The sequence below is a fragment of the Agrilus planipennis genome, unplaced genomic scaffold (genome assembly GCF_000699045.2).
Source record: "Agrilus planipennis isolate EAB-ADULT unplaced genomic scaffold, Apla_2.0 scaffold36, whole genome shotgun sequence".
NCBI lineage: Eukaryota > Metazoa > Arthropoda > Insecta > Coleoptera > Buprestidae > Agrilus > Agrilus planipennis.
Genome location: NW_020438956.1, coordinates 743,991 through 768,355, shown reverse-complemented (window position 1 = coordinate 768,355; position 24,365 = coordinate 743,991). Strand labels below are relative to the sequence as shown.

The 24,365-nt window shown below is 31.4% G+C and overlaps 4 protein-coding genes across 4 annotated transcripts; 2 read left to right on the top strand and 2 right to left on the bottom strand.

Annotated features, from left to right (window-relative positions):
- The first annotated feature begins 424 nt into the window (after window positions 1-424).
- Window positions 425-1,065, top strand: LOC108733983 (THAP domain-containing protein 4-like). The gene has a single exon (XM_018465351.1). The coding sequence runs from the start codon at window positions 522-524 to the stop codon at window positions 1,023-1,025; it is 504 nt and encodes a 167-aa protein (XP_018320853.1). The 5' UTR covers window positions 425-521; the 3' UTR covers window positions 1,026-1,065.
- Window positions 1,066-1,270: 205 nt separating this feature from the next.
- LOC108733996 (leucine-rich repeat protein 1) lies at window positions 1,271-3,371 on the bottom strand. Its single transcript, XM_018465372.1, has one exon. The coding sequence runs from the start codon at window positions 3,210-3,212 to the stop codon at window positions 1,947-1,949; it is 1,266 nt and encodes a 421-aa protein (XP_018320874.1). The 5' UTR covers window positions 3,213-3,371; the 3' UTR covers window positions 1,271-1,946.
- Window positions 3,372-3,454: 83 nt separating this feature from the next.
- Window positions 3,455-24,010, top strand: LOC108733995 (tetratricopeptide repeat protein 37). Its single transcript, XM_018465371.1, has 19 exons — window positions 3,455-3,788; window positions 3,857-4,089; window positions 4,141-4,354; window positions 4,410-4,767; window positions 5,715-5,950; window positions 6,012-6,302; window positions 7,909-8,085; window positions 8,295-8,455; window positions 9,748-9,883; window positions 9,947-10,131; window positions 11,211-11,393; window positions 11,504-11,718; window positions 11,779-11,966; window positions 12,517-12,724; window positions 18,749-19,006; window positions 19,911-20,064; window positions 21,109-21,283; window positions 21,362-21,553; window positions 23,700-24,010. The coding sequence occupies exons 1-19, from the start codon at window positions 3,699-3,701 to the stop codon at window positions 23,964-23,966; spliced, it is 3,921 nt and encodes a 1,306-aa protein (XP_018320873.1). The 5' UTR covers window positions 3,455-3,698; the 3' UTR covers window positions 23,967-24,010.
- On the bottom strand, window positions 14,761-17,741 carry LOC108733997. The gene is made up of 2 exons (XM_018465374.2): window positions 17,391-17,741; window positions 14,761-15,994 (listed from the first exon to the last, which is right to left on the bottom strand). The coding sequence occupies exons 1-2, from the start codon at window positions 17,425-17,427 to the stop codon at window positions 15,588-15,590; spliced, it is 444 nt and encodes a 147-aa protein (XP_018320876.1). The 5' UTR covers window positions 17,428-17,741; the 3' UTR covers window positions 14,761-15,587.
- Window positions 24,011-24,365: the final 355 nt, after the last annotated feature.

Genomic DNA, 24,365 nt, shown 5'->3' with positions numbered 1-24,365 from the left:
CGTGAAAGAGACAAAATAGTAGAAATTGAATAAATACAACTGTAAATGTAACACGAAGAAAACTTATATTTCTATAAAAGTTGATGATAAAACTAAGAACAGCATTATATCACGCACCATGTTACACACCAAGGAAAAAGTACAAAAGTACAGGAATTGTTGCCCTCGCTTTCAGCTCGAATGGCAATATCAATTCATACTGAGGAGATAATGTCGTACCTACTTTCTCCTCTGGGTGCGTATTTTACCATACCCCTCGAGAAAATACGATGTGATTCCCGGGTAAGAAATTGCATTTACCTATTCCTTTGGCTCCGGCGATGATATTAAAATCCTTTACTAATAAGGAATAAATGCGATTTTTTACCAGGTTGGAAACATTGCGCATTCCTCCCTGAAATCGGGGAAAAACATTGTACTAGCAGTATAAATATACTGAAAAGTTATAAATGTCATTAGCTTTACATTGAATTGACAAACAACTATTCAGACTAGCAATTAAAACTAAACTGCTTTCAATAATGCAGCCCGGTCCAATGAGCGAGTTTGTTCTCCCATTAAGATGGCTTTTGGGGAGCTGGAAATCGATTTCAGCAAAGGGAATGTATCCAACTTATAAAGATTTCACTTTTTGTGATAAACTTACATTTAAAACGATAGGTCAACCGATGCTTAACTACGAAGCAGTAAGTTGGAATCCAGAAACGTTATTACCAATTCATTTGGAGTCTGGGTTTTTACGAATTAATCCAAAAACACCGAATGTGGCCTTTTTAGTTGCACATAACTTTGGTGTTGTTACTTTAGAAGAAGGGACAGTCTGCAAGCAGACAGTAAGATTTGAAACTAGCGGTGTATTAACGATGTCGTTTAAGCCAGGGCCAAAAGTTTGCAAATTGGTAAGACAGTATTGCCTCGACGCAAACTACAATTTACGTTATATTTTATATATGGAAACTGATAGAACTCCATTAACAACTCATTTAGAAGTTGTTTATGAGAAAGATCCATGCGATTGCAATTGAATTTTATAAAGGCACGTGAATTTTATATAGCCTTTTTATACGCTCGCTTTATTAATAATAGATGTATTGTAAATGTTTTAGCTTTTTGGTCAAATATATTAATTATAATATTATTAGATTGCATTTTTTTAATATATGCTATAATTTCTACTGTGAAGTTAAAAGTCCATGCAAGTTTAATTTTTTTAATTGCATTTCAAAAGTATACCTTATAATTTTCTATGTTGAAATAAGCTTAAAATTTAATAAAAACATATAATACTTATTATAAAAGAATTATTTTAAAACATTCATTATATATGACACATGTGGCAGTTTAAGAGACATTAAAAATGAATATGCTGCGTGTATAAACGTTTTAAATAACATATCCACTGAAGGTGCTTTAAATAAGAAAACGTTATTATTACTATTTTATAAAAAAAAGTATCAACTTCAGTCAGTAATTTTCTATTAATTTATAAAATTATTTTAAATGTTATTTTCCGATTGTATTCACAGATTTCTCGTGGGAATAAAGTTAGAGAGTTAGGCAAAAATGTTTTTGATGACCTCAGGAATTTTCCAAACAATTCTCAACCTACATGCAAATATTTTTCTCTAATTGTAATGTAACCCTTACATCTTTGTTATTATTGGAAAGTACCAAAAATTATAGAGTAATCCACATTTCACTCTCTCCACGAAAAACCCACGAAATCCTTCGAAAAATAGTCAACCTGTATAAGCAAATTTGTTCAATAAAAACATTGAGTACCAAAACTATTTATTAGAACAATCAAATGTTTTCTTTGTATTTTATTTAAGTGGAGAAAATAAACTGTCTTCTTTCAGGAGTGTTAGATGCTGATATAATAAAAAAAAAAGCAAGAAAACAGTTTACTTTCCCCCTGTGTACTAACTGAAGTCGAATGCGTCCTATCAGATGATACAGCTTCTTTGACGTCGAAGTTTTATACTGTTACTACATTTTAAAGAACAAAACCAGCACTCTATTGGAACAGTAGTTATACCATTAAGTGATATGCTAACTTTTTCAGCTATAGAATTTAACCGTAATAAAATATTTTGTCTAATATAAGTATTAAAGCAAGCATTACCACAAATACAAAATTTTGCTAAATCTAGGTAATCACAAAGAGTTAATGGCAACATGTCAGAAGCATAAGGTACTTTGAGAGCAAGAAACTTTTGAGCTGACAACTCTTTTAAAGAAGACATAGGAAGATGCTTAACACTAATATTAATTGGATTGTTCAAATGTTCCACAACAAACTGATTATTTGATAAGTCTAAATCACGAATTTGTAGATTTTTCATACTTCCTGGTAGATATGTCAGTAAATTATTTGATGCTGTAAGAGTTTTTAAATTCTGTAGACATCCAATTCCTGATGGTAGTTCCTTTAGTTCATTATTATCAACATTCAAAATTATTAACGAATATAGTTTACTAATATGTAGTGGTAAATAACGAAGTTTATTATTACTCAAATTTAACAGTTTCAAATTTTTGGATAGATGCCCCCCTATCCAATTCCATTGTCTTAATGAAGATGTTCCAAGTTCATTGTGAGATAAATTTAACTCAGAAAGTGATGGCATGTTCTTTACTTCAGGTGGTAAAAACTCAATGCAATTGTGACTTAAATCAAGAATTTTAAGTTTGGCTAATTGCCATATACCTCGGTTCAATGAACATTTATTAATATCATTTATATGCAGTTCTTCTAAAGTTCTTGGTAAACCCTTAACTGGGTATTCTGATGCTTTGGTAATTGTTAATGTTTTTGGTGCATGATTCTTTAGATTTACTGGTGTTACACCAACACTGGATACTTTCAAGTCTGTTTCATCCATTTTATTTTGAATGATTAACTTTAAAAGGTGAAGAAAACTTTTTAACTGAATACTATCTGCTTGAATATACAAATCATGCTGTGGCTCTTTAAACTTAATTGTGACCTTTCCTTCATTCAGAAAACGTGTTAGAACTTGAATAATATTATCTCGTATGGCATACTTTGTACCAGTTTTATTTTGGCCGGAAAACAGCAGAATGCAAAAATTTGATGAATTAGGAGTTTTACAGAGAGCAATTGTTGATTTCACATGTCTTCTTTTGGTATTAACAGCTAAAACTGGAAGTAATCTATTTCCCACACAAACACTACACACTAACTTCATTGTTTTTTCATTACATTGGTACAGACTTTAAATTGTCCTTAAAGCCTTCTGTAAGATCAATTCTGTATGTTTTTATAGGTATAAATATCCGAGAAAATTATAAACCGTTTCTTTATTGACACTCAATACAATGTAAACATAAAATAACCACAACAACCATAGATAAGCACAACAATAAAAAGTCAAATACGGAAAAATAAGATTTGAACTACAAAACTGCTACATTGCAACTACCGTCAGCTGACTTTTATAAACAATGAACATAACCTAATATCACCTCGTAATTTGTTATCTAACGATAAAATGTATTTATTACAATAAGAAAGTACCTTAAAAACGCATAACACAAGTGCAATTCTTTTAAAGGCTTGTCTTGTAATAAAGAAGATACGTTTGTTAAATGAGCAACATACAGGAACAACGACCTGAATGGTTTTTTTGTTTTCTTGTATAATGAAATAATAAACAATTTTATTATCATTTCTAATGGCATCAAATAACATTAAATCGCTCTTAAAAGATGCTCGTGAAGCCCTTAAGAACAAAGATTATCAGACATCGTTAAAACTTTGCAAGGTATGCAAAAACCTACATTTTTAACTAGCATAAAATAAAAGCATTATCTTTGTATTTGTTTGCTGTAGACCATTTTAAAGCAAGATAAAGAAAACTATATGGGATTGGTTTTTTTGGGAATATCATTGCAAGAAGTAGGACCTACTGACCAAGCAAAAAAAGCTTTTCTTAAAGCTATAAATGTAAACTCTGAAAATGTCCTAGCATGGAATGGATTGCTGAATTATTATGATCAATTTGAAAATGAAATTGACACAGCACACTTGATTGAAGTTTACTTAAAGATTTTAGATTTAGAAACGTATGCAGAAATTTGTTTCCATTAAATTATATATTGAATATTCCATTTTAGGAATGATAAAAAGCTGAAAGAAATATATGAAAAAATAGAAGCAATAAAATTCATACCAGAAAATCTGTTCCCTTCTGTTGTGAACCATATGTACAAAGCAGCAAAATCCCTGAAAGAGCGAAACTGTATATCAGAAGGGCCATGGTCTGCTATTGTTGCTGTTATCTGGAACAAAAAAGACAAAACTGAATTATCTGAAGAAATATGGCAAATGGTTAGTACTTTTGAAAATAAATTGTGGCAGACCAATAACTAGTTTTTCTTTTAAGCTTGAAGAAGCACTTTCTGAATTAGTTCATACTTCAAAGTGGATGAGCAGTGATAATTACTCCAAATACTTAAAAGTTTTGCATGAAAGAAAAAAATATGTACTTTTACTTGAAGAATGTCAAAGAATGCATTCCATTTTTGAAGAAAGCACTATTCCATTAGAATGGGTTTGTAAACTATATAATCAACTAGAAGTGGAAAAGGATAATTTAAGTGCAGTTTTTGAACCAACAGCTAAAGAGTATTACGAAATACTAGAAAAAATTAATCCAAAATCTGCCACAGTTTTGTTTACAAACAGTTTGATTCATTATAAGAATGGTAACATACTTCTAGCAAGAGATGTTCTGAAAGAAGGTACTGTGCAATTCAGGTTTTTTTTACTATTATTATTATTGCCCATTAGTATAGCAACAAAATTATCAAATAAACATCTTATTATTACTTGTCAACACTTTTCAGTTCATTTTGAAATCAAAGCATAACATTAAAGTAGGAAAAGCAAAAGAAACTATTTTTACATCATTTGAAGCTATATATGTACCTTTAACAATTAACAATTTAGTACTTATCATTTGTGAAAACCTATGACAAAAATTTAAATTACTTTATTATTGAAATTACAAAATTTAAAAGCATTATCTATTCAATTTTAAATACGTCAAGTTAAACAGCACAATCCAGAAAGGGAAAGTATGTAATATAAACAAAATAAAGTAAAACACCATCAAATCAGCAGGTATTTGTTTTGGTTATTGCCGCGTACTTATAAAATAGGTGGTTACATTATAAATGCTTTAATAAAACAGATCATAACATACCCTTTCGATCTTTTTGGCTACTTTAGGATTCACTGCACTTTAAGTCATTTTGTAAAAAGTCGAAATTTAAAGAGCGCGACACGTTCGAATAATACGTTTAACTATTCGAAACTGGGAAGGCAAATATGTTGGTCGCGTAAAAGTTGAAATTGTATACTCTAGCGCCACATCGTAGAGAAAAGCAAAAGCAAGACTACAATTCTTTGTGAGCTGTGAATTGCAAGAGAATTTCTTTCTTCTCTCCCCCTCTACCTAGTTCGGTTAATGCAAAATAATCTTATATACAGGGCGTTTTAGTTAGAAAAGATAATAGGATATGAAGACTTACATTATATTAAGATAAAAAATCTAGCATTTAAATGTCGGTAATAAATATGTATAATAAGGCATCATACCTACTAATCACATAAGGATATTAAAATATGCAACTAAACAATGCATTCTTATATAGTTATAAAAGAAAAAAATATTTAATTATTTCAGTCACATCCTTGCACCCGAAATTTCTGCATGGGTGGATGTTATTAACGTCTTGCTATTTGAAATTAAAAAATTTCGAAGAAGCTTTAAAATCGTCAGAACACACTCAAAAACTACTCAAAGAAACAAATAATACTAGTACATTTTTATGCAATACTGTGCTAGATTTAGAGCTGCAAATATTATCAATGCATTCGATGCAGGAATGCTGGGAGAAATGCATCGAAAAATGTAAAGAGGTGATTAAAACAATCTGGAAAAATTATACATTTTTTTGTTGTTATTATTTCTATGATGCAGATTGCGAACGGTGATAAAAATCGAAAATTATGCATGGCGAGAAGCTATATGAATTTAGGAAAATTAATCGAAGCAAAAACCATACTCAATGAAATAAATGGAGATGAAAATGATGTGTCTGTATCTGTATTGAAAGCAAATCTTCTAGAAAAAGAAGGAAAAACTGAAGACGCTATAAAATTACTGACAAAACTGAGTGAAAATAATAACGATTCAGATGTTTGGTTCGAAGTTGGTCTCTTACACTGGAAAATACATGACTATGATAAAAGTGCGATACCATTTCTAAAGGTGCGTAAATGTAAACTTTTCGTAGGATAAAAAATATTATAAAATATATTGGATAAATTAAGCTTTTTGAGCCACCATCAGAAATATGTTGATGAATGACGATCAATAAAACCACTAAGTAAAAAAAAATTATTAACAAATGAGCAAAGGATGTTGCCGTACAATTAAACCCCGATGTTTTATGTTCAATATTGAGCGTTAAATAAAAAAGAAATGTACTTTTGAATAGATCATATGCATCATTGGGTACAAGTACCTAAGATTATTAAATTATACTGCTTAATACAAGAAAACTTAATTTTTGAAGTAAAACTTCTTTACGCACGGTAGAGTAAGTAAGTATGCTTAGATCTATAAAACTACGCAACGGATTTTAATGCGTTTTTTTTTAATAGATAGGGTAATTCAAGAGGAAGGTTTATATGTATAATACATGCATAATATAGTAGATAAAAACCGATAATTTTAGAGGTTTCTAATGTAATGTCGTAAATAAACACATTTTTTTGCACTTACATTGCAAACGCAGGCTGAACCCTACGAGATAGATCAAAATAATGTACTACAGTATTGTACACCTTAAAAAGGTCTACAAAAAAAGTCCTGGATGGTATATGTCTATCTCTTAGGGATAACCCACAATAACCATTTTTTATCCTTTACTTTTTACGAGAAATAATGGCTTATTTACGAAGCGATTTTAAGCAATACAGCATTAATCCTTATCGAATTAAGTACCTTAAATACATTGTGAATTTAATATAGATCAATATGGCCCTTTACAGCATGTAATTTAAATGAATATTTTCGAAGATATTACAGACTTAAAATGCAGGGGCATAGCGGTTAAGGCGGTACCGGTCGGTTTCTATTATCTAATGACAAAAAAGCTGTGATTGTTGTATATAAAGACACTCTGTAGTTTATTTACTATCAGCATTGCACCCGTGCGAAGCATAGTGTTCAAATAATACCATTAAACCAATTTCTTAATTAACCCCTATGTCGGTATGTTTGTGTATTTGAAGAAGTTTCACTTCAGTAGCGTGTTGTATAATTACACGTTGTATTTTTTTTTAATAAGTGCAACAGATGAATAAGTCGAAGGATTCTGATAATACTCCCCATAACTTCGGAGTTTTGTGAAGACTATTTTAATATTAAACAATTATAAACTAAATCATTTGGTATGTAACATAAGAAATTAACACAATTTTGGTTCTGTTCTTTGGCGTTCTATTATTTACGTTCAATTTATTATCAATTACACATCAAAGAGAGTATTATTTGATGGATTTAGTATCACTTGATGGGAGATATGATCAGAAAGTTGACTTATTTGACTCTGAAATCGTCCATTTATTACTGAGTGGTGGTTCTAATATGAATGAATCAACTTCAATGCGATTTTTAGTGTTTACAGTGTCTCCACTTCTCGTTGCAATTTATGAAAAATATTTCTCATTTTCTTAGAATAGAGGAGATTATGTGTAGACAATTTTTTATTTGAATTTAGAGAAAATCTCGTTTTTGTTGATCGTCATTCGTTACATTTTCAAAAATGTATTCCCAAAAAAATAAAGTATAATCTAAAGTTCATTTTTAGGCAGCGAAATTGAACCCCAACAATTATTCAATTTTTTTATATTTGGGGCATTACTATCAAAAGTATAACAATATTGAAAAGGCAAAAAAGTGTTTCGAAAAAGCCTTTAAAATTAATAGCAATTGTATTGAAGCGGCTCTGGAATTGGGAGAAATATACAGAAAACTTGAAGATTGGGTAAAGTTTGTCTTAAATGCATATTTTCTTCTTGTCAAAAAAGAAATGGAACTTTCCTTAGATATCGGCGTTTAATTCAAATCAAACTTTCACTCGCTCAATCAATAGTCTAAATTTTTCAAATTGTTTACGTCGAAAGGAAGTTGTATTTCTAACGTAGGTTTTTTTTCTCATCTTACCGTCTTTTGTTTTTAATAAATTAAATGCAGGATGCAAATCTGACTCTTTTGCGAGAATTGGCGGGCGGTTCAGTTAATGAATGGAACAACTGGGCTTGGGTTCAACTTGGCGTTTCTTATTTAGAAAAGCAAGATTTCAATTGTGCCATAGACACATGGAGATATCTGGTGAGATGTAAGCCGCTAAACAGGTAAATTTTATTAACAAAAATTACTTTTCCTCGTTGGCACATAGCAATAATGTTTTCTACTAATACTTAATTTGAAAATCGAAAACTTCTAAGTGTGATGCAATTAATAGATCGCTATAAAATTATAGTACTAAAACTAGAACTATCGTATATTTTGTTTCGCGACGTCGATATTTCTAAATATACTTAACACCAGCACAAGTCACGCGCGTATGTAGGTAATACATATGACACGGTAAACTCTGAAAATATACGCGACACCAACACCAGAGGTGAAAGAGATCAGAAAGGCTATGGGACGATAAGCATAGTGAATCGGCCCCAGAAGGATATCTGGATTATTTTTTGTGAGGGTATACTGGGTACTAATGAGATACGTTAATCCTGAAAATTTTAGACTTCTATCTATTTTGGTTTTTGAATAAGTCCAAAAAGGGAAAAATCAGAAAATATTTTTTTTCTGAGAAACGGCTTGACTAATTTGAATGAAATTTATATAGGTTATAGAGACATATAAGGGTTTTACTCGGAAAAAAAATAACAGCTCATAATAATATAAACCAAAATAGATAGATGTTTAAAATTTTCAGGATTAACGTATTCCATTAGTACCAATAAACCCTCAAAAAATAATCCAGATATACCTCTAGATTCACTATGTTTATCGTCCTATGACCTTTAGTGTAACATTAGGCAATAGGGATTTCTGCAATAGCCATTAGAGAAAGTTTAATAAAATATGTATAAATAATATAAAGTATGTATTACTTAGCACCTTANGGCAACGGTCAGAAATTAGCGGACCGCGGTCCAAGTCTAGACCGCGGAAAGTTAAAAATTGGACCGCCAAAAATTTTTTTAAGGACAGTTTCCTTCCCGAGGAATTTCTGATATTCAGATAAAATTTGAGATCTAAGTATAGTAATAATTGTGGACTTCATGCTTTTATCTGAAAACTGTCTATAAAATTTCAAACGCTTAGATTATTTCAATTTTCTTTGTTGAAACTGAAATAAAAGCTTAGGGTACATAGTTGTAATTTTCATTTTAAAATTCATTTCTAAAATCGGTTTTTTTGTCGGTTGTTGGAGATACAAAATCGTCTAGGGCAACGGCCAGCAACTGGCGAACCGCGGTCTAAGTCCAGACAGCGGAAAGTCAAAAATTGGACTAAGGTAAAAATCTGCTTCTTAATTAAATTAAATATGATTTATCTGTTTCGAATAATTACATTTTTACTCGTTTCAAGCAATTTATTCAATCAATAAAACGGCACAATATTGTATTTCTAGTCATTTTTGGGAGGGCTTAGCCGATTCTTATTTAGCAAGAGGATCTTACACATCTGCTTTGAAATGTTATCAAAAAGCAGCTGAAATAACTCCCAATGCGTTGTATCCTCTATTACAAATAGCCACCGTTAAAAGGGTAAAAGGACAATCGTTCAGAGTAATAATTAATTGTTGATTTTCCAAATAAAATTCTCTTTAGATTTTGGGCCAATATGCAGAAGCCAGGGCTGATTTTGAAGCCTTACTTTCTACCAATCAGAAATACGTTCCTGCGCTTAAGGGTTTAGCAGAAACTTGCTTAAACCAGGCAAAATTGTATAATAAAAACCAACTTTTGGGTTTAACAAGAGATTGCTGCCAATGCGCATTGGAAAACCTGCTAACGTGAGTACGATGATATAATACAGTGAAATCCTAAAATACGCATTTTAAAAAATCTTATTCGTTTTTTTCTTAACATCAAAAAACTTAAAATTATATATAAATTTTATTTTTCGATTATTAATTAAAAATAGCACCCGTGCGAAGCATAGTGTTCAAATAATACCATTAAACCAATTTCTTAATTAACCCCTATGTCGGTATGTTTGTGTATTTGAAGAAGTTTCACTTCAGTAGCGTGTTGTATAATTACACGTTGTATTTTTTTTTAATAAGTGCAACAGATGAATAAGTCGAAGGATTCTGATAATACTCCCCATAACTTCGGAGTTTTGTGAAGACTATTTTAATATTAAACAATTATAAACTAAATCATTTGGTATGTAACATAAGAAATTAACACAATTTTGGTTCTGTTCTTTGGCGTTCTATTATTTACGTTCAATTTATTATCAATTACACATCAAAGAGAGTATTATTTGATGGATTTAGTATCACTTGATGGGAGATATGATCAGAAAGTTGACTTATTTGACTCTGAAATCGTCCATTTATTACTGAGTGGTGGTTCTAATATGAATGAATCAACTTCAATGCGATTTTTAGTGTTTACAGTGTCTCCACTTCTCGTTGCAATTTATGAAAAATATTTCTCATTTTCTTAGAATAGAGGAGATTATGTGTAGACAATTTTTTATTTGAATTTAGAGAAAATCTCGTTTTTGTTGATCGTCATTCGTTACATTTTCAAAAATGTATTCCCAAAAAAATAAAGTATAATCTAAAGTTCATTTTTAGGCAGCGAAATTGAACCCCAACAATTATTCAATTTTTTTATATTTGGGGCATTACTATCAAAAGTATAACAATATTGAAAAGGCAAAAAAGTGTTTCGAAAAAGCCTTTAAAATTAANAGATCTTTAAAACTATGTTTTCTAATATTTTTTTAATATAAATACATTCCTCCAAATGAAATTAAATCCATCTCCACCACCGTTAATAAATAAGGTGTAAACGAGTTTAAATTGTATAATTTCTGTATTAAATTGCAATTTTTATTTGCCCTAACGTTTTTATTTAGTGCTATTAAAGAAAGGAACAATTTTTCGTGTTTGTGGAAATTAGCAGCAGACGGTTGTTATTTAGTAGCCCAGCTACCTGAAAAATATTGTTGTTTGTTAATACCAGCATCTCTCGTCGATGAAAGTGACGACGGGGGCAGCAAAATTATGGAAATGGATGATCTATTTTTAATGGCAACAAGGTTAGCACTTAATGTTTTATTAATCATCTTTGTTTTTCTTAATTAATACAAAATAATACGTAGCTCTATAGGAAACTAGATATTTACAAAGAAAATATTTTTTTCGTTAGATATTATAGTAAATCAATATTATTGTCTAAAAGCAATATATTGATTTGGCACGACTTGGCAAGTTGTTACTTATCTTATGCAAAGAGCGTAACTGATCCACGGAAAGCGAAAACTTTGTACGATAAAGCCTTGATGGCTGCACAATATTGTACCAAAGAAAATCCTTCCCATTGGGAACATTGGAATCTTTTAGGAAATATAGCAATTTCGAAAGGTAATTTCGTATATTCCTATGGAATTTGACGTAGGGTACATGAATTTTAATTCTTTTTAGACCCAAGTGATTATGCGTTAGCACAACATGCATTTATAAAAGCAATCACAGTTGAACATAACAGTGCCGAAGCTTGGACAAATTTGGGCAGTTTATACCTCAAGTTGGACGAGTTTAAACTAGCTAATGCAGCTTTCGCAAGGGCCCAACGTGCTGATCCGACGTATGTGAACAGCTGGGTAGGACAAGTAAGTAGTAAATCGTTTGCGTAAGGCTTAGGGTTCTGGGTTGTGTACATTAAACTACTGCAAAGGTAAGTGAACGAAGAATCTTCCCTTCGAGGTATTTTTGTTATTCTGATAAAATTTGAGATCTAAGTATAGTAATAGTTGTGGATTTCATGCTTTTATCTGAAAACTGTCTATAAAATTTCAAACGCTTAGATTATTTCAATTTTCTTTGTTGAAACTGAAATAAAAGCATAGGGTACATAGTTGTAATTTTCATTTTAAAATTCATTTCTAAAATCGGTTTTTTTGTCGGTTGTTGGAGATACAAAATCGTCTAGGGCAACGGCCAGCAACTGGCGAACCGCGGTCTAAGTCCAGACAGCGGAAAGTCAAAAATTGGACTGCCAAAATTTTTTTTGAAAAGTTATTTAAAAAATATTTTAGATAACAAAGTGTGTTTCAGCTTTGAGCGTCGCCCTTATTATATTTCCGGATCCCGCCTAAAATTCCTTGCTGACCCCTGGTCTAGGGCCTTTTATTTGGCCAGTAATTAATCAATAATTTTAAGGCTATTATAGCAGAAACAATGGGCGCAGAAGAAGCAATGGACCTGTTTCGTCATAGTACTCAATTGGGGATGCAAATGCAAGGTGCTCTGGGTTATGGTCAGTGGGTCTGTCAGACTCTTATAGATTCACCACCTCACACCTTTATTTACGCAATCCATAAAATGCACGCCGTTCCCGTAGCGTGTGATGCCTTGACGTGGTATATTGGTAAGTTTATTGAACTATTAATTTTTAGTAATGACATGATACACTAGACACATACCGAAAAACAATACAATTTTTTTTTTTTTGAATGTTTAAAATTTTTAGAGATTTTTTTGAAGTGAAACTTCTTTACGCACGGTAGGGTAAGTTCGTTTCATGCAAGTTGCTATGTAACGAAATTATGCAACGCATTTCCCCCGCTGCCTGTCCCTATGTATGCTTAGATCTTTAAAACTATGCAACGGATTTCAATGCGGTTCTTTTTAATAGATAGAGTAATTCAAGAGGAAGGTTTATATGTATAATACATGCATAATATAGTAGAGAAACACTGATAATTTTAGAGGTTTCTAATGTGATGTCGTAAATAAACACATTTTTTGCGCTTACATTGCAAACGCTGGCTGAACCCTACGAGATAGATCAAAATAATATACTACAGAATTGTACACCTTAAAAAGGTCTACAAAAAATTCCGCGATGGTATATGTCTATCTCTTAGGGATAACCCACAATAACCATTTTTTATCCTTTACTTTTTACTAGAAATAATGGCTTATTTATGAAGAGATTTTAAGCAATACAGCATTAATCCTTATCCAATTAAGTACTTTTAAATACATTGTGCATTTAATATAAATCAATATGATTCTTACAGCATGTAATTTAAATGAATATTTTCGAAGATATTACAACCTAAAATGCAGGGACATAGCGGTTGCGGCGATACCGGCCGGTTTGTATTGTCTAATGACAAAAAAGTTTTTTTTTTTTGAAAGAATAAGGATAAAAGGAGAATGTTTTAGGAATTTAGTATTGAAATATTCTTGGGAAATTTCTAGTTTGTATTAAATTTAATGCCTCGGTAGCATCCACTTTTAGTAGGTTTACTTAATTATTATTTAACAGTAACGATATTCTAATTCGAAAGATTACAAGTTTCCATAATACTTTCATGGTCTCTATCCCCATACTACGGTTAAACGTTTTACTAATTGTAGTTATTTTGCCCTTAAATTTTATCACAAGAATTTCGAGTTCCGCGTCCGTTAATGGTTTAAATAAAAAAAGATTGTACGTAGAAACGCTTAGAAATAAAAGCTTAGGGTACATGGTTGTAATTTTCATTTTGAAATGTATTTTGTAACCATGTTTAAAATCGACCTTTTTGTCGGTCGTTGGAGATACAAAACCGTTTAGGGCAATGGACAGCAACTGGCGGACAGCGGAAAGTTAAAAATTGGACCGCCAAAAATTTTTTGAAATAAAGTCTTTCCTTCCCGAGGTATTTCTGCTATTCTGGTAAAATTTGAGATCTAAGCATGGTACATAATCGTTGTGGACTTAATGCTTTTATCTGAAAACTGTCTATAAAATTTCAAACGCTTAGATTATGTCAATTTTCTTTGATGAAACTGAAATAAAAGCTTAAGGTACATAGTTGTAATTTTCAATTTGAAGTTTATTTTATAACCACGTCTAAACTCGGTCTTTTAATTGGTTACTGGAGATACAAAATCGTCTAGGGCAACGGTCAGCAACTGGCGGACCGTGGTCTAAGCCCAGACAGCAGAAAGTCAAAAATTGGACGGCCAAAAATTTTTTGAAATAAAGTCTTCCCTTTCCGAGGAATTTCTGCTGTTCTGATAAAATTTGAGATCTATGTATAACAATAATTGTGGACTTGTTCTTTTATCTGAAAATTGTCTATAAAATTTCAAACGCTTAGATTATTTCAATTTTCTTTGTTGAAACTGAAATAAAAGCTTAGGGTACATAGTTGTAATTTTCTTTTTGAAATTTATTTTGTGACCACGTCTAAACTCAGTCTTTTTCTCGGTTGTTGGAGATACAAAACCGTTTAGGGCAACGGTCAGAAATTAGCGGACCGCGGTCCAAGTCTAGACCGCGGAAAGTTAAAAATTGGACCGCCAAAAATTTTTTTAAGGACAGTTTCCTTCCCGAGGAATTTCTGATANATTTATTATAAAGATCTTTTTTGAAGAAAATTGAAATTCCTGCAAAACGAATAATTTATCTATTATTTTTCATCCATAAAAAGTATGGATATGAAGAAAAATCTCAAATTTTCATTAAAACTGCAATTATCTGAGAAATTAGTAATCATACACAATTTGCTATCAGGACTTTTTTATGAGGAAGTGAATTTCCGATCAAGTTGAGTTGAGAAAAAAGTATTTTAAACACTTTAAACTTTAGCTCAATTTGAGCAGCCTGAGATATCGACTCAAAAATTTTTCCCTTTGTACAGTTTTTTTTTTAGTATAATGAACAATTTTTCTGATATTAATTAAAGAAATAAAAAGAAAGCGGATTTTCGGCCCATCCTATTGGTCATTTATTGACGTAGAACGCGGATCTTATTATGTCTCATCAACACACCGTATGCAGTCACGATAAATTAAGTAATACCAGTTAAATATCTGCTGCTAACTGAAGTTTTCCAACTTTGGCAGAATATTTTGCTACTTTATTGTATCTTTTTCAGCTACAGAGTTTCTACCTAAGACTTTTTCATAATATCAATAACCAGTTAACATAAGATTTTTTATAAGTGTTGAACATAAAAAATATATAGAAATTGAAATGTTGAAGAGGCTACAATAAAGCAGCTAAAGGGTCAGAAGAATTTCGGGTTGTTTCTTTGATTTCAACATTGTCAAAATCCCTATGGGATAATCTTTGTACATGAACAGCAGATATTGCTTAATTTTAATATTAATTTGATTAGTGACTAAAAGTGCGGATTTTTATTAGTATTCATGTCAATTTTCACGTACTGAAAACCTGTATTAAACATAGTTTTCTCTTTTTTACTGACTTTTATGTTATTTTTACTTTTTTACTATTGTTTTGCGTACCTCATAATAAAATCTGCTATTTTATTTATTTTTTCGTCAATTTTTCCATCGGTACTTCGTACCGATCGTCCTCCACGTATTGAAAGATGGTCGTTCAACTTGACAGGGTTAATCGTTGAATACTTTAATACATATGGGTTATAAGTATTTTTCGACGAATAAGGCTTGGTGTTGTATTTGGGCGCAATTCCGTACCGTTCTTCGTAAGTGTTAGGTGGTGCTTCGTGAGTTTTTTGCGTTTGCGATTCATCTGGATGGTAATCAGGTGGTTGATGGGATTCGTATTTGTGATAATGCGAACCTGATGGTTCGACATACTTATAACCGTGGTGGTGAGGGGGTGAAGCATAAACAATTTTTTCCGGGACGGTTTCCGAAATACAATCTCCATCTGAAATTCGTCTTTTTTTTATTAAATCATCAATGTCAAACTATTCAAAACTTTCTCGATGTTTTGTGCCATAAAATTATTTGATTAATTAAATGCTTAATTAATGCAAAATACGTATTTCCAAAATGCTTGCAGGTATTTGCTCATTTTTTAAATATTGGAGTTTTTCTAGAGTAATAGTGGTGTTTGCACTATATCACTAGCTTCGAAGATATTGATTCATATCTTTCTGTTTGAAGTGACTGAGATACAGTTTTTCTTTTCTTGTGTTATAGTTTCTTCAGTTCATCAACAAATAGTTCTTCTATATGCTTCCTTATTTACCTTTGTCACACGTTTTAATTAGAAAAAAGTACTGATACCAAAATAGTTTGTTTATCGTGAAAGATCAGAGGCAAAATAGGGTTGGAAATAATTTTATTGATATAAAATCAGCATTAACCATTTTATATCAAAAAATGTTTACAACCGCCTTTTGTATCCGATCTTTTACACATTGAAGAAGTGAAAGAAATGGAATCCATAGTTTCTTTAGCTTCAAGTTTATCTAATAAGTGAAGTTTTCCAATCGTTTTTTTATAATTTTGGAATATACGCATTTATTAGCACACCACAATATCTTGTAGTTTTCAGTTTTACACAGATGAAGTATATCAATTCGATATTGTTTTGCGTGCTGTTTTGTTGTAATTCACAGAATTTCGTAGTTCTTTGCTAAAGGTAGGATAAGTGGTGATTTGGCAGGTGCTGATATCAATTCGGAATTTCGAAATTCCATGGACCATGACATTGAACTCGGAAAACAATATCGATCCAATATTTTAGATTATCCATTTCCATGGAGTTTAGAATTTTTTGGGCTCTCTTCGGGTAAAGAATTAGAAGGCATTCATGAAATATTTCTTTGTCCCCTTTTTAAGTTTCTAATACCTTTAATGGCCAATATGAGCAACTTTCATTCATTATTTTATATAATGTTTGATCTGTGATAATAGCAAAACATTTGACGGCAAAAATGTATCTTGCATTTTACAAATAGAAAATACGTTTGGAAAAGTATTTCAAATAAAATACAAAATGTTTTTCTCAAAAAAGCATTTAAATGCAAGATAGAAATAGGTACTTTTTATTTTGTATTTGCATTTTAAACCATATCTCCGATAACGTTGCAATTTTTTAAATTTTGAGAAAATACTAATGTTAAGTTCGATAGCAATTTATATGCCAAATTAAATATGAAAGAATAAATTATAGTATATTTGTTCTATTGTTTGTATTTTGCATTAAGAAATTGAAAAGTGGATATTACGAAAAATGTATGACATTACACGAAAAAGTATATAGCATTATTTATCATATAATTTTAGTAAAAGTTTTTTTCTGAAGAACACCTTACCTTTATTTTTTGATTTTAAGTAATAGATAAGAGCCATAACTTTACCCCCAACTATAACTACTGTGAATATGGTTACAATCACAAATATAATCTTCAACTTCACAGCAAAAAATAGCAAATATTTATACAAATGGTGATCCCCATCTAAAAAAAGAAAACAAAAACACTCACAACAATTAAGACAAGTGAAGAAATTGTATGGTTAAATTTTATTTGGTAATTATTTTTTACTGTTATGTTAGTATAGAAAAACGCGAAAAACTATTTAAAACAATATAATAATAAATTAAATTTTTAGCTTGTATACCCAGTATTTTATATATATTTTATTTTACTTACAGTACATGTGGTGATCGTGATCATAGTGATCGTGGTGACCATGTTTATCACGGGCCAATTGTGTTACTGTACCCTTTTTATTTTCTGCATACGTTGCTGTTGTGAAAAGCACAAAAACTATTGCTGGTTTCAATATTTCCATCACTACCAACACCATTAACCATTAAACTTTCACACCCGAGTCTTTTTTCGAAACTGACACATTACAACCATTTAAGCTTTTATACGAGGGCGCAGTTATTTATTTATGTTTTTTAAGTAGGCACTGAACCACTTTTGATTTCAGTGCAACATCGAGTATACCTGTGAATTAGTTGTTTCCTGTTTTGTTTGCTTAATAGTTAGTGCTGAACCGATGGTTCCACTTTCTTGTATTTCTATTTACTTTATGAAAGTAAATTTTTATTTTCCTAATTTAGGTAGAAGTTTTTTTTTTTTAATAATAGCAGACGGTTTACAAAGGATTACTAGTTACTAGTTATTGCAATTGCTAAAAGTTAATTAGAATTAAATTATGCATAATTACCCAGACTGTGTAAACTCTGAACTTCTTCTAGTCAATATTGTTGAATTGATTCGCAAATTAGGCCAACGTTTCGCCTTTAGGTGGGGAGTTTTATCAAGGCTCTACTTGAATAACCAACTTTAATTATGTCTAATTTGGTTATTCATGTAAAAACTTCCAATACAGAAGCGAAACATTGGCCTAATTTGTGAATAAATCCAAAAATATTGACCAGAAAAAGTTCGGAGTTTTCATTTAATTGTAAGTTAATTACCGTTTTTGAAGTAATGATAGGTATTGATTGTCTATCTACCAAAAATGAAACCAATGCACAAAAGTTTGATCCAATAAGATGAAATGGAAACTATATTTGGATTATTTCAGTCTGAAAAAACGTAAAAGACACGAAAAGTAAAAATAAAAGAATACAGGGATAGTTAAATAAAAATTAAAAACTGAAAAATAAAACTCATTAGTAGTTCTCATTCAAAATACGTATTTGGAATGTCCACAGAACGAAATCCATACGATAGTTGTGCGTGGAATATGTTGGGAATTTTAAGAGAACGCCTCGGCATGAAGGCCACAACGTTGGAAGCTTTTACAAACGCGTATAAAAAGTGTATTGAAATATACAGAGACAAAGCCAAAATAAACATGGGAAGAATCAATTTTCGATTGGGCAAATACAAGGAAGCGATCGATTTCTATCAAAGCGTCAAGGAAGCCAATTTTAAATCCGGAAGTGGATTAGCATTAGCACGATTTAAAGGTAATGAAGTTACAATTAAATATGGTATATCTACCCAACTTTTTAGACCGTAGAACGTAGGCTATGTTGTCTACACATCGGCGAATATTTCCTTATCATAAACAGCAATTTATTTGATTGGTGAAATGTAAGGAAGTTTCAAACCGCGAAAAGAAATTTTCATGTTCTCATAAATTTCATTTGCGTTTAAAACTCGTTGATGCATTCGCTTACACTTGAAGCTTGAAACAGAGACGTTTCCTATATGTAAACCCTCAGAGAAAAACGTCGTTATTACAAAAGCTTTCATTCTTCCTAAATAACACTTTAGTTCTTCTAAGTATATTACATATCTAAGGTGGTAGACAGAATAAATAGTTGTTCAACTATCTAAATGTTGACGCCCCTTGTCTACACATACAATTAATTTTATCAATTACGCATCAATGAGACCATCGTTTTTTGATAGATTTAGCATCAGTTGATGTAAGACATGATTAGAAACCAATCAGTTATTTAACTTTGAAATTTATCGACGTACATGCACGATAGTGTTGAAACAAATTTAGATATATAAAAATTTTGAACTTGGTTTATCTCTATTATCACGAAGGTGTAACTAGAAATTTCAATTTGAAACTCGAAATATTCATTGAATCGTAACCTAACCTAACCAGAGACAATTTAAAGCGATTAAAATCGCAGTCAGCAATCCTTATAACACATGAGCAACCAACTTAATATGCTACGTTGAAATTTTGAGTTTAAATACGAGTTACAAGCCGAAATTTCAAAAAAATATGTTTAGTTCTTCAACGCCTTCGGAGATGTCAAAGAAATAAATCAATTAATAAGCTTGCTTCATAATTTTTGTAAGTTTCCGTATGCATACATACAATGCATATCAACTGCAAATAACTTTTAGCTAAACAGTACGAAGAATCTTACGAAGAGTACGAAGCAGCATTGCATTGGTTAACCGATGAGCAATCGCATCAATCCGATCTTCTGGTTGCTCTCGCCTCGATGGCGTATACATTTCAAGGACCAGATGCTGCAAAAACCCTTCTTTTTCAAAGGTATGAAAGCTCTAAAAAAATTTGTATTTATGGATCAACGACTTGAATATTACAGTCGATCTAAAATGTTTTTGTACCTATAACCTATTTTTTCTCTTTTCTCTTGCAAGTTAAAACTTATAGAAGTGTTGCAAGTAATTGATTTCTAAATTATGAACCAAAACTCTGTTTGGCTAAATAATCATAAAGGTATAAAAATCTACTCTAAAATTCAAAAGTTTAATATACAAACTCATATAAGTAAAGCTACACTGAATAATTATGAGCTGAACGAAAAATAAAGAAAATAAAAATTGAAGTAAAAATATTAAGAATTAACAGGTCATAAATTTTTGTTAATTTTATTAGCTTTGTTACGGTGTTTGTAAGATTCTATCGATTTAAAAAGGAAACAGTATTTCAATCTTAACAGACTTAAATCGCTTTCTTTCAATCCGATTTGCGTTTTCATAAAACTAGTTTAGTGTCTATTAGGTATTTTTTGAAGTCATCAGTTGTTGAAACTTATTCATAAAGAAGTTAAACAATTTACAGTTAGTAAAAGTTTCAAGAAATCGCTACAAAAAGGTATATGTTCTACATATATATGGTTGTAAGCTAATTCGTTGCGACTATATCGTTCAATATTACAACATTCTACAAATACCACGAGTCAAAGTTAGGGAATTACGTGACTATTCAAGCACCAAATTAGAGGATCGAACTGTGCCAAATTTTTTGAATTAGAAAATGTTGGCTGTATTTGTATATTTCTTTGATTAGCATATTTGAAGTGCTACGATTAAAGGAAGAAATGGGATGCACTAGGGGTAAGTACTATGCACCAATGGTACGGGTTTTTACGATTGAAAAGACAACGGTGTCCATCTATCAACTACAATATTGTTCCACTATCTTTATCCGAAGAAACAATTGTAATGCGTAACAACATTGCAGTGTTATAAATATTTATTGAAACTTTGATTAAATTGTATAATTGTATTGTTTAATTGAATATTTTTTAATCATGATGTAGTCCAGTGTCAATTTTATTTGTTGTTGCAGTGTAAAATGTAACCCTCCATCCCCTTTTGCATACTACGCCATTTTGGCTCTGGGGTTATTAAATGACGATTTCAAATTGGCTGAAGCAGCGGTAAAAGAAATGACCACTTTGAAAGATAGAAAAGAATGCTTGTCACACACATCCACTTTACTGTCTCACTTTTATTTTAAAAAGGTAACGACTGTGTATTTGTTAATTTTTTTAATTCTTCTACAACTTTATTCGACTTGACACATTTTGATTCGGTTTTAGAATGAAATTAGTAAAGGTATTCGGGAACTTAGTAAACTTATCCATCGTCATCCTGATCAGGCATCCTTGTGGTTATCATTTGCTATTTTATTTGCAAGATGCAAAAGTGGAAAGAAATGCATAACGCTGGCGGCATCGCATTGTGCCAAAATTGCAGTGAAACTGCGTGAAACTAATATGGACATCAAATTGGTAAGTTCAATAAATTGAGAATTTTATCTTTCTTCTAAGCTGTTGGACTGGTTTTGATTACTTTTTCGTCTATATGTATATTATAATCATCATTTAGAAAAAGGTTTCAATGCAAAATCATCATCATCATCATTTGCGAACAGTAACCTAATGTAGACCTGCCTCTACTTCTATTAATTCCTGTTTTTTCTGCTTCTAATATGTCTCTGACCAGACCTTCATGCTTGAGAAGGTGTCCTACCAACCTATCTCGCCTATTTTTTATTGACTTCCATAGCGTCCTCTATTCTCCTACATTTTCTAATACTTCCTCACCTTCTTTAACCACGGTATCCCCATATGTTTGTCTGTAACATCACATTTCGAACGATCTTTTTCTTTTTCGCTACGCTATCCACGTTTTGCACCTCTACAGAGCCGTCCTCCAGACATACACTTAGATACCAATCTTTTACGAATTTGTAAATTAATTGTTCGCCAGCATAGAAGTGTATTCTTTTTGTTAAAGGCGCTATCCTTTGCCCCTTTCTGTCTTATTTTTATCCCTACTGCTCCTTTCATCCTGAATTATCTGACTTCCTAGATACTGAAAATCAGGAACTTTTTCTAATTTTTCGTCTCGTATCTTTACATATTTTTACTTTTTAACACATTTTTCAGTTGGATCATATAAAGTCACAAAAGCTAGTACATCCCCCTCTCATTCCTATAAACGATTTCTTGTGCTTAAAAATAGCAATGAGAATGACATTCAATCGTAATAAAAAATTTTCAGACTGTCAAGTTAAGAACATTAAAATAAAATTGACGCACTACGAACGTTAAATTTCCCTTAGACCCCCACTCCCTTGTCATATCTCGTCACACTAAGCGACATCTCTGTCTCCCCCTTATGTGCGAACGTATATTATGAACAACCCTTAAGGTAAAAAGCTCACCGAACATAGAAATTTATACATTCCTTTAGCAGCATTTTTTTCTTCCATAAATGCACAATTTGGTGAACTTCTCTAAAAATGGCCCCAAACTAACAATGTGTAACAGTCCTTAAACACTTTAAATTGCACTCATTGGATTTGTATACTGTTGAAGGTATTTGTACAAATTTCCCTGAAGGTACCACCTAGTATTTTTTAAAAAATGATGACGGCCTTGGTGATTGCATGTAACAGAATATCTCTATGTTCGATTCCCGTTCTCAATTCACCACTATTGTATAAGCCTCATCAACATAAGACAGTCAGTCCTAAGATTGGTTGGACACGCACCTCCACTCTTTTCTATCCTGAGCTAATCTTCGCATTTCACTAAAACTGGAACATCCCCCATCCTTAACTACTTGCGAACAGTAATCTAATCTAGGTCTATCTCTATCCCTCCTAACTCCTGTTTGTTCCTCTAATATGTCTCTGACTAGACTTCATGCCTAAGAAGATGTCCTACTAACTTATCTGGCCTATTTCTTATTGACTTCCATATAAGTCCTCTGTTCTCTCACCTCTTCTAATACCTTTTCATTTCTAACCTTCTCTATTCACGGTATCCTCATAATTTGCCTGTAACACCACATTTCAAACGCTTCTAACCTTTCCCTTTCCGCCGCGCCCATCGTCTATGTTTCGCACCCGTACAGCGTCGCGCTCAAAATATACACCTTTAACAAACTTTTACGAATTTCTAAATTAACCGTTCTCAAGCATAGAAGTAACGTCTTTTTATTGAAGGCGACTCGACCCTGCACTATCCTGTGTTTTATATACCTACTACTCCTTCCGTCCTGACTTATCTAACTTCCTAGATACGTAAAATCGGCCACTTCTTCTAATCTTTCGTCTCCTATCTTTGCATTCGCTTTTTCCCTACTTTTTCTTCCCTTGCATACCAGTATTTTCATTTTCATATTTCGTACTGTTTTGTCAATATCGCTTCCATTTTATTTAAAGCTACCTCTAACTCCTGGAAATTTAAGCATACTAATCTTTTGCCCCTGTATAACTGAAGAAATATTTAATTGTACCGTCTGTAAATTACAAAGTGTTTTTATTTTTATATAAAAAATTACACCGAACAAAGTAATAGCTTTTGTTTAAATACAATATTGCTATTTAAGTAAGGAAATCTACCAGAAATGAGTTCACTTTTCTAGGCTTTATGTATTATATCACTTCTCTGTTCAATTGCCGGTGATGAGAAACAAGCACTGAAAGCGGCGCAGAAAGCTGTTCACTGTTATCCGAATTTATCTGAATGCTGGTGCGTTTTAATATTCACCTTGTTATCTAATCAACAAACAACTAAAAATCATAAATTCTGGTTGAAAAATGCACTACGATCTGCGAAAGATCTAGACGGTACTTCGACTGCAACGAAAGAGTGGTTGAAAATTCAAGAAAAAATTGTGGATGACTTATAATAATTTTAATATTTTGTACGTGTCTGATAAATAAAACTTTTTTCCAAAAGACTTTTGGAGTTTTATTTATTACAACTTCTGATGTAGTCAGAGTTTAAAAAAAATAAATTTCTAAGGTAAGTATGTACTTATCCCTTTTTTAATACAGTTTAATTAAAATTGAATGGTGAAATGTTATTTATTTAATTTGTAATCTTAAACCGACGTTTCGCCTTTTTGGTCGAAGGCTTTATCAAGCTAGATTACTAACTTATTCTATTACATGAAGAACCTTTTTCAATAATCACACGAATATTTAACAACAATAATAAAAACATACACAAAATGACAGACTAAAATTATAAATTAACACGCAATTTAAAATAATAAATTAAAGTTACAATAATAAATATTAATAAA

Coding starts and splice junctions, on each gene's coding strand:
- LOC108733983 (XM_018465351.1), top strand. CDS start 522: ATGCAGCCCGGTCCAATGAGCGAGTTTGTTCTCCCATTAAGATGGCTT.
- LOC108733996 (XM_018465372.1), bottom strand. CDS start 3,212: ATGAAGTTAGTGTGTAGTGTTTGTGTGGGAAATAGATTACTTCCAGTT.
- LOC108733995 (XM_018465371.1), top strand. CDS start 3,699: ATGGCATCAAATAACATTAAATCGCTCTTAAAAGATGCTCGTGAAGCC. Junction 3,789..3,856: donor CATCGTTAAAACTTTGCAAG/GTATGCAAAAAC, acceptor TGTTTGCTGTAG/ACCATTTTAAAGCAAGATAA. Junction 20,065..21,108: donor AAAACCCTTCTTTTTCAAAG/GTATGAAAGCTC, acceptor TTGTTGTTGCAG/TGTAAAATGTAACCCTCCAT.
- LOC108733997 (XM_018465374.2), bottom strand. CDS start 17,427: ATGGCTCTTATCTATTACTTAAAATCAAAAAATAAAG. Junction 15,995..17,390: donor CTTAAAATCAAAAAATAAAG/GTAAGGTGTTCT, acceptor GACGAATTTCAG/ATGGAGATTGTATTTCGGAA.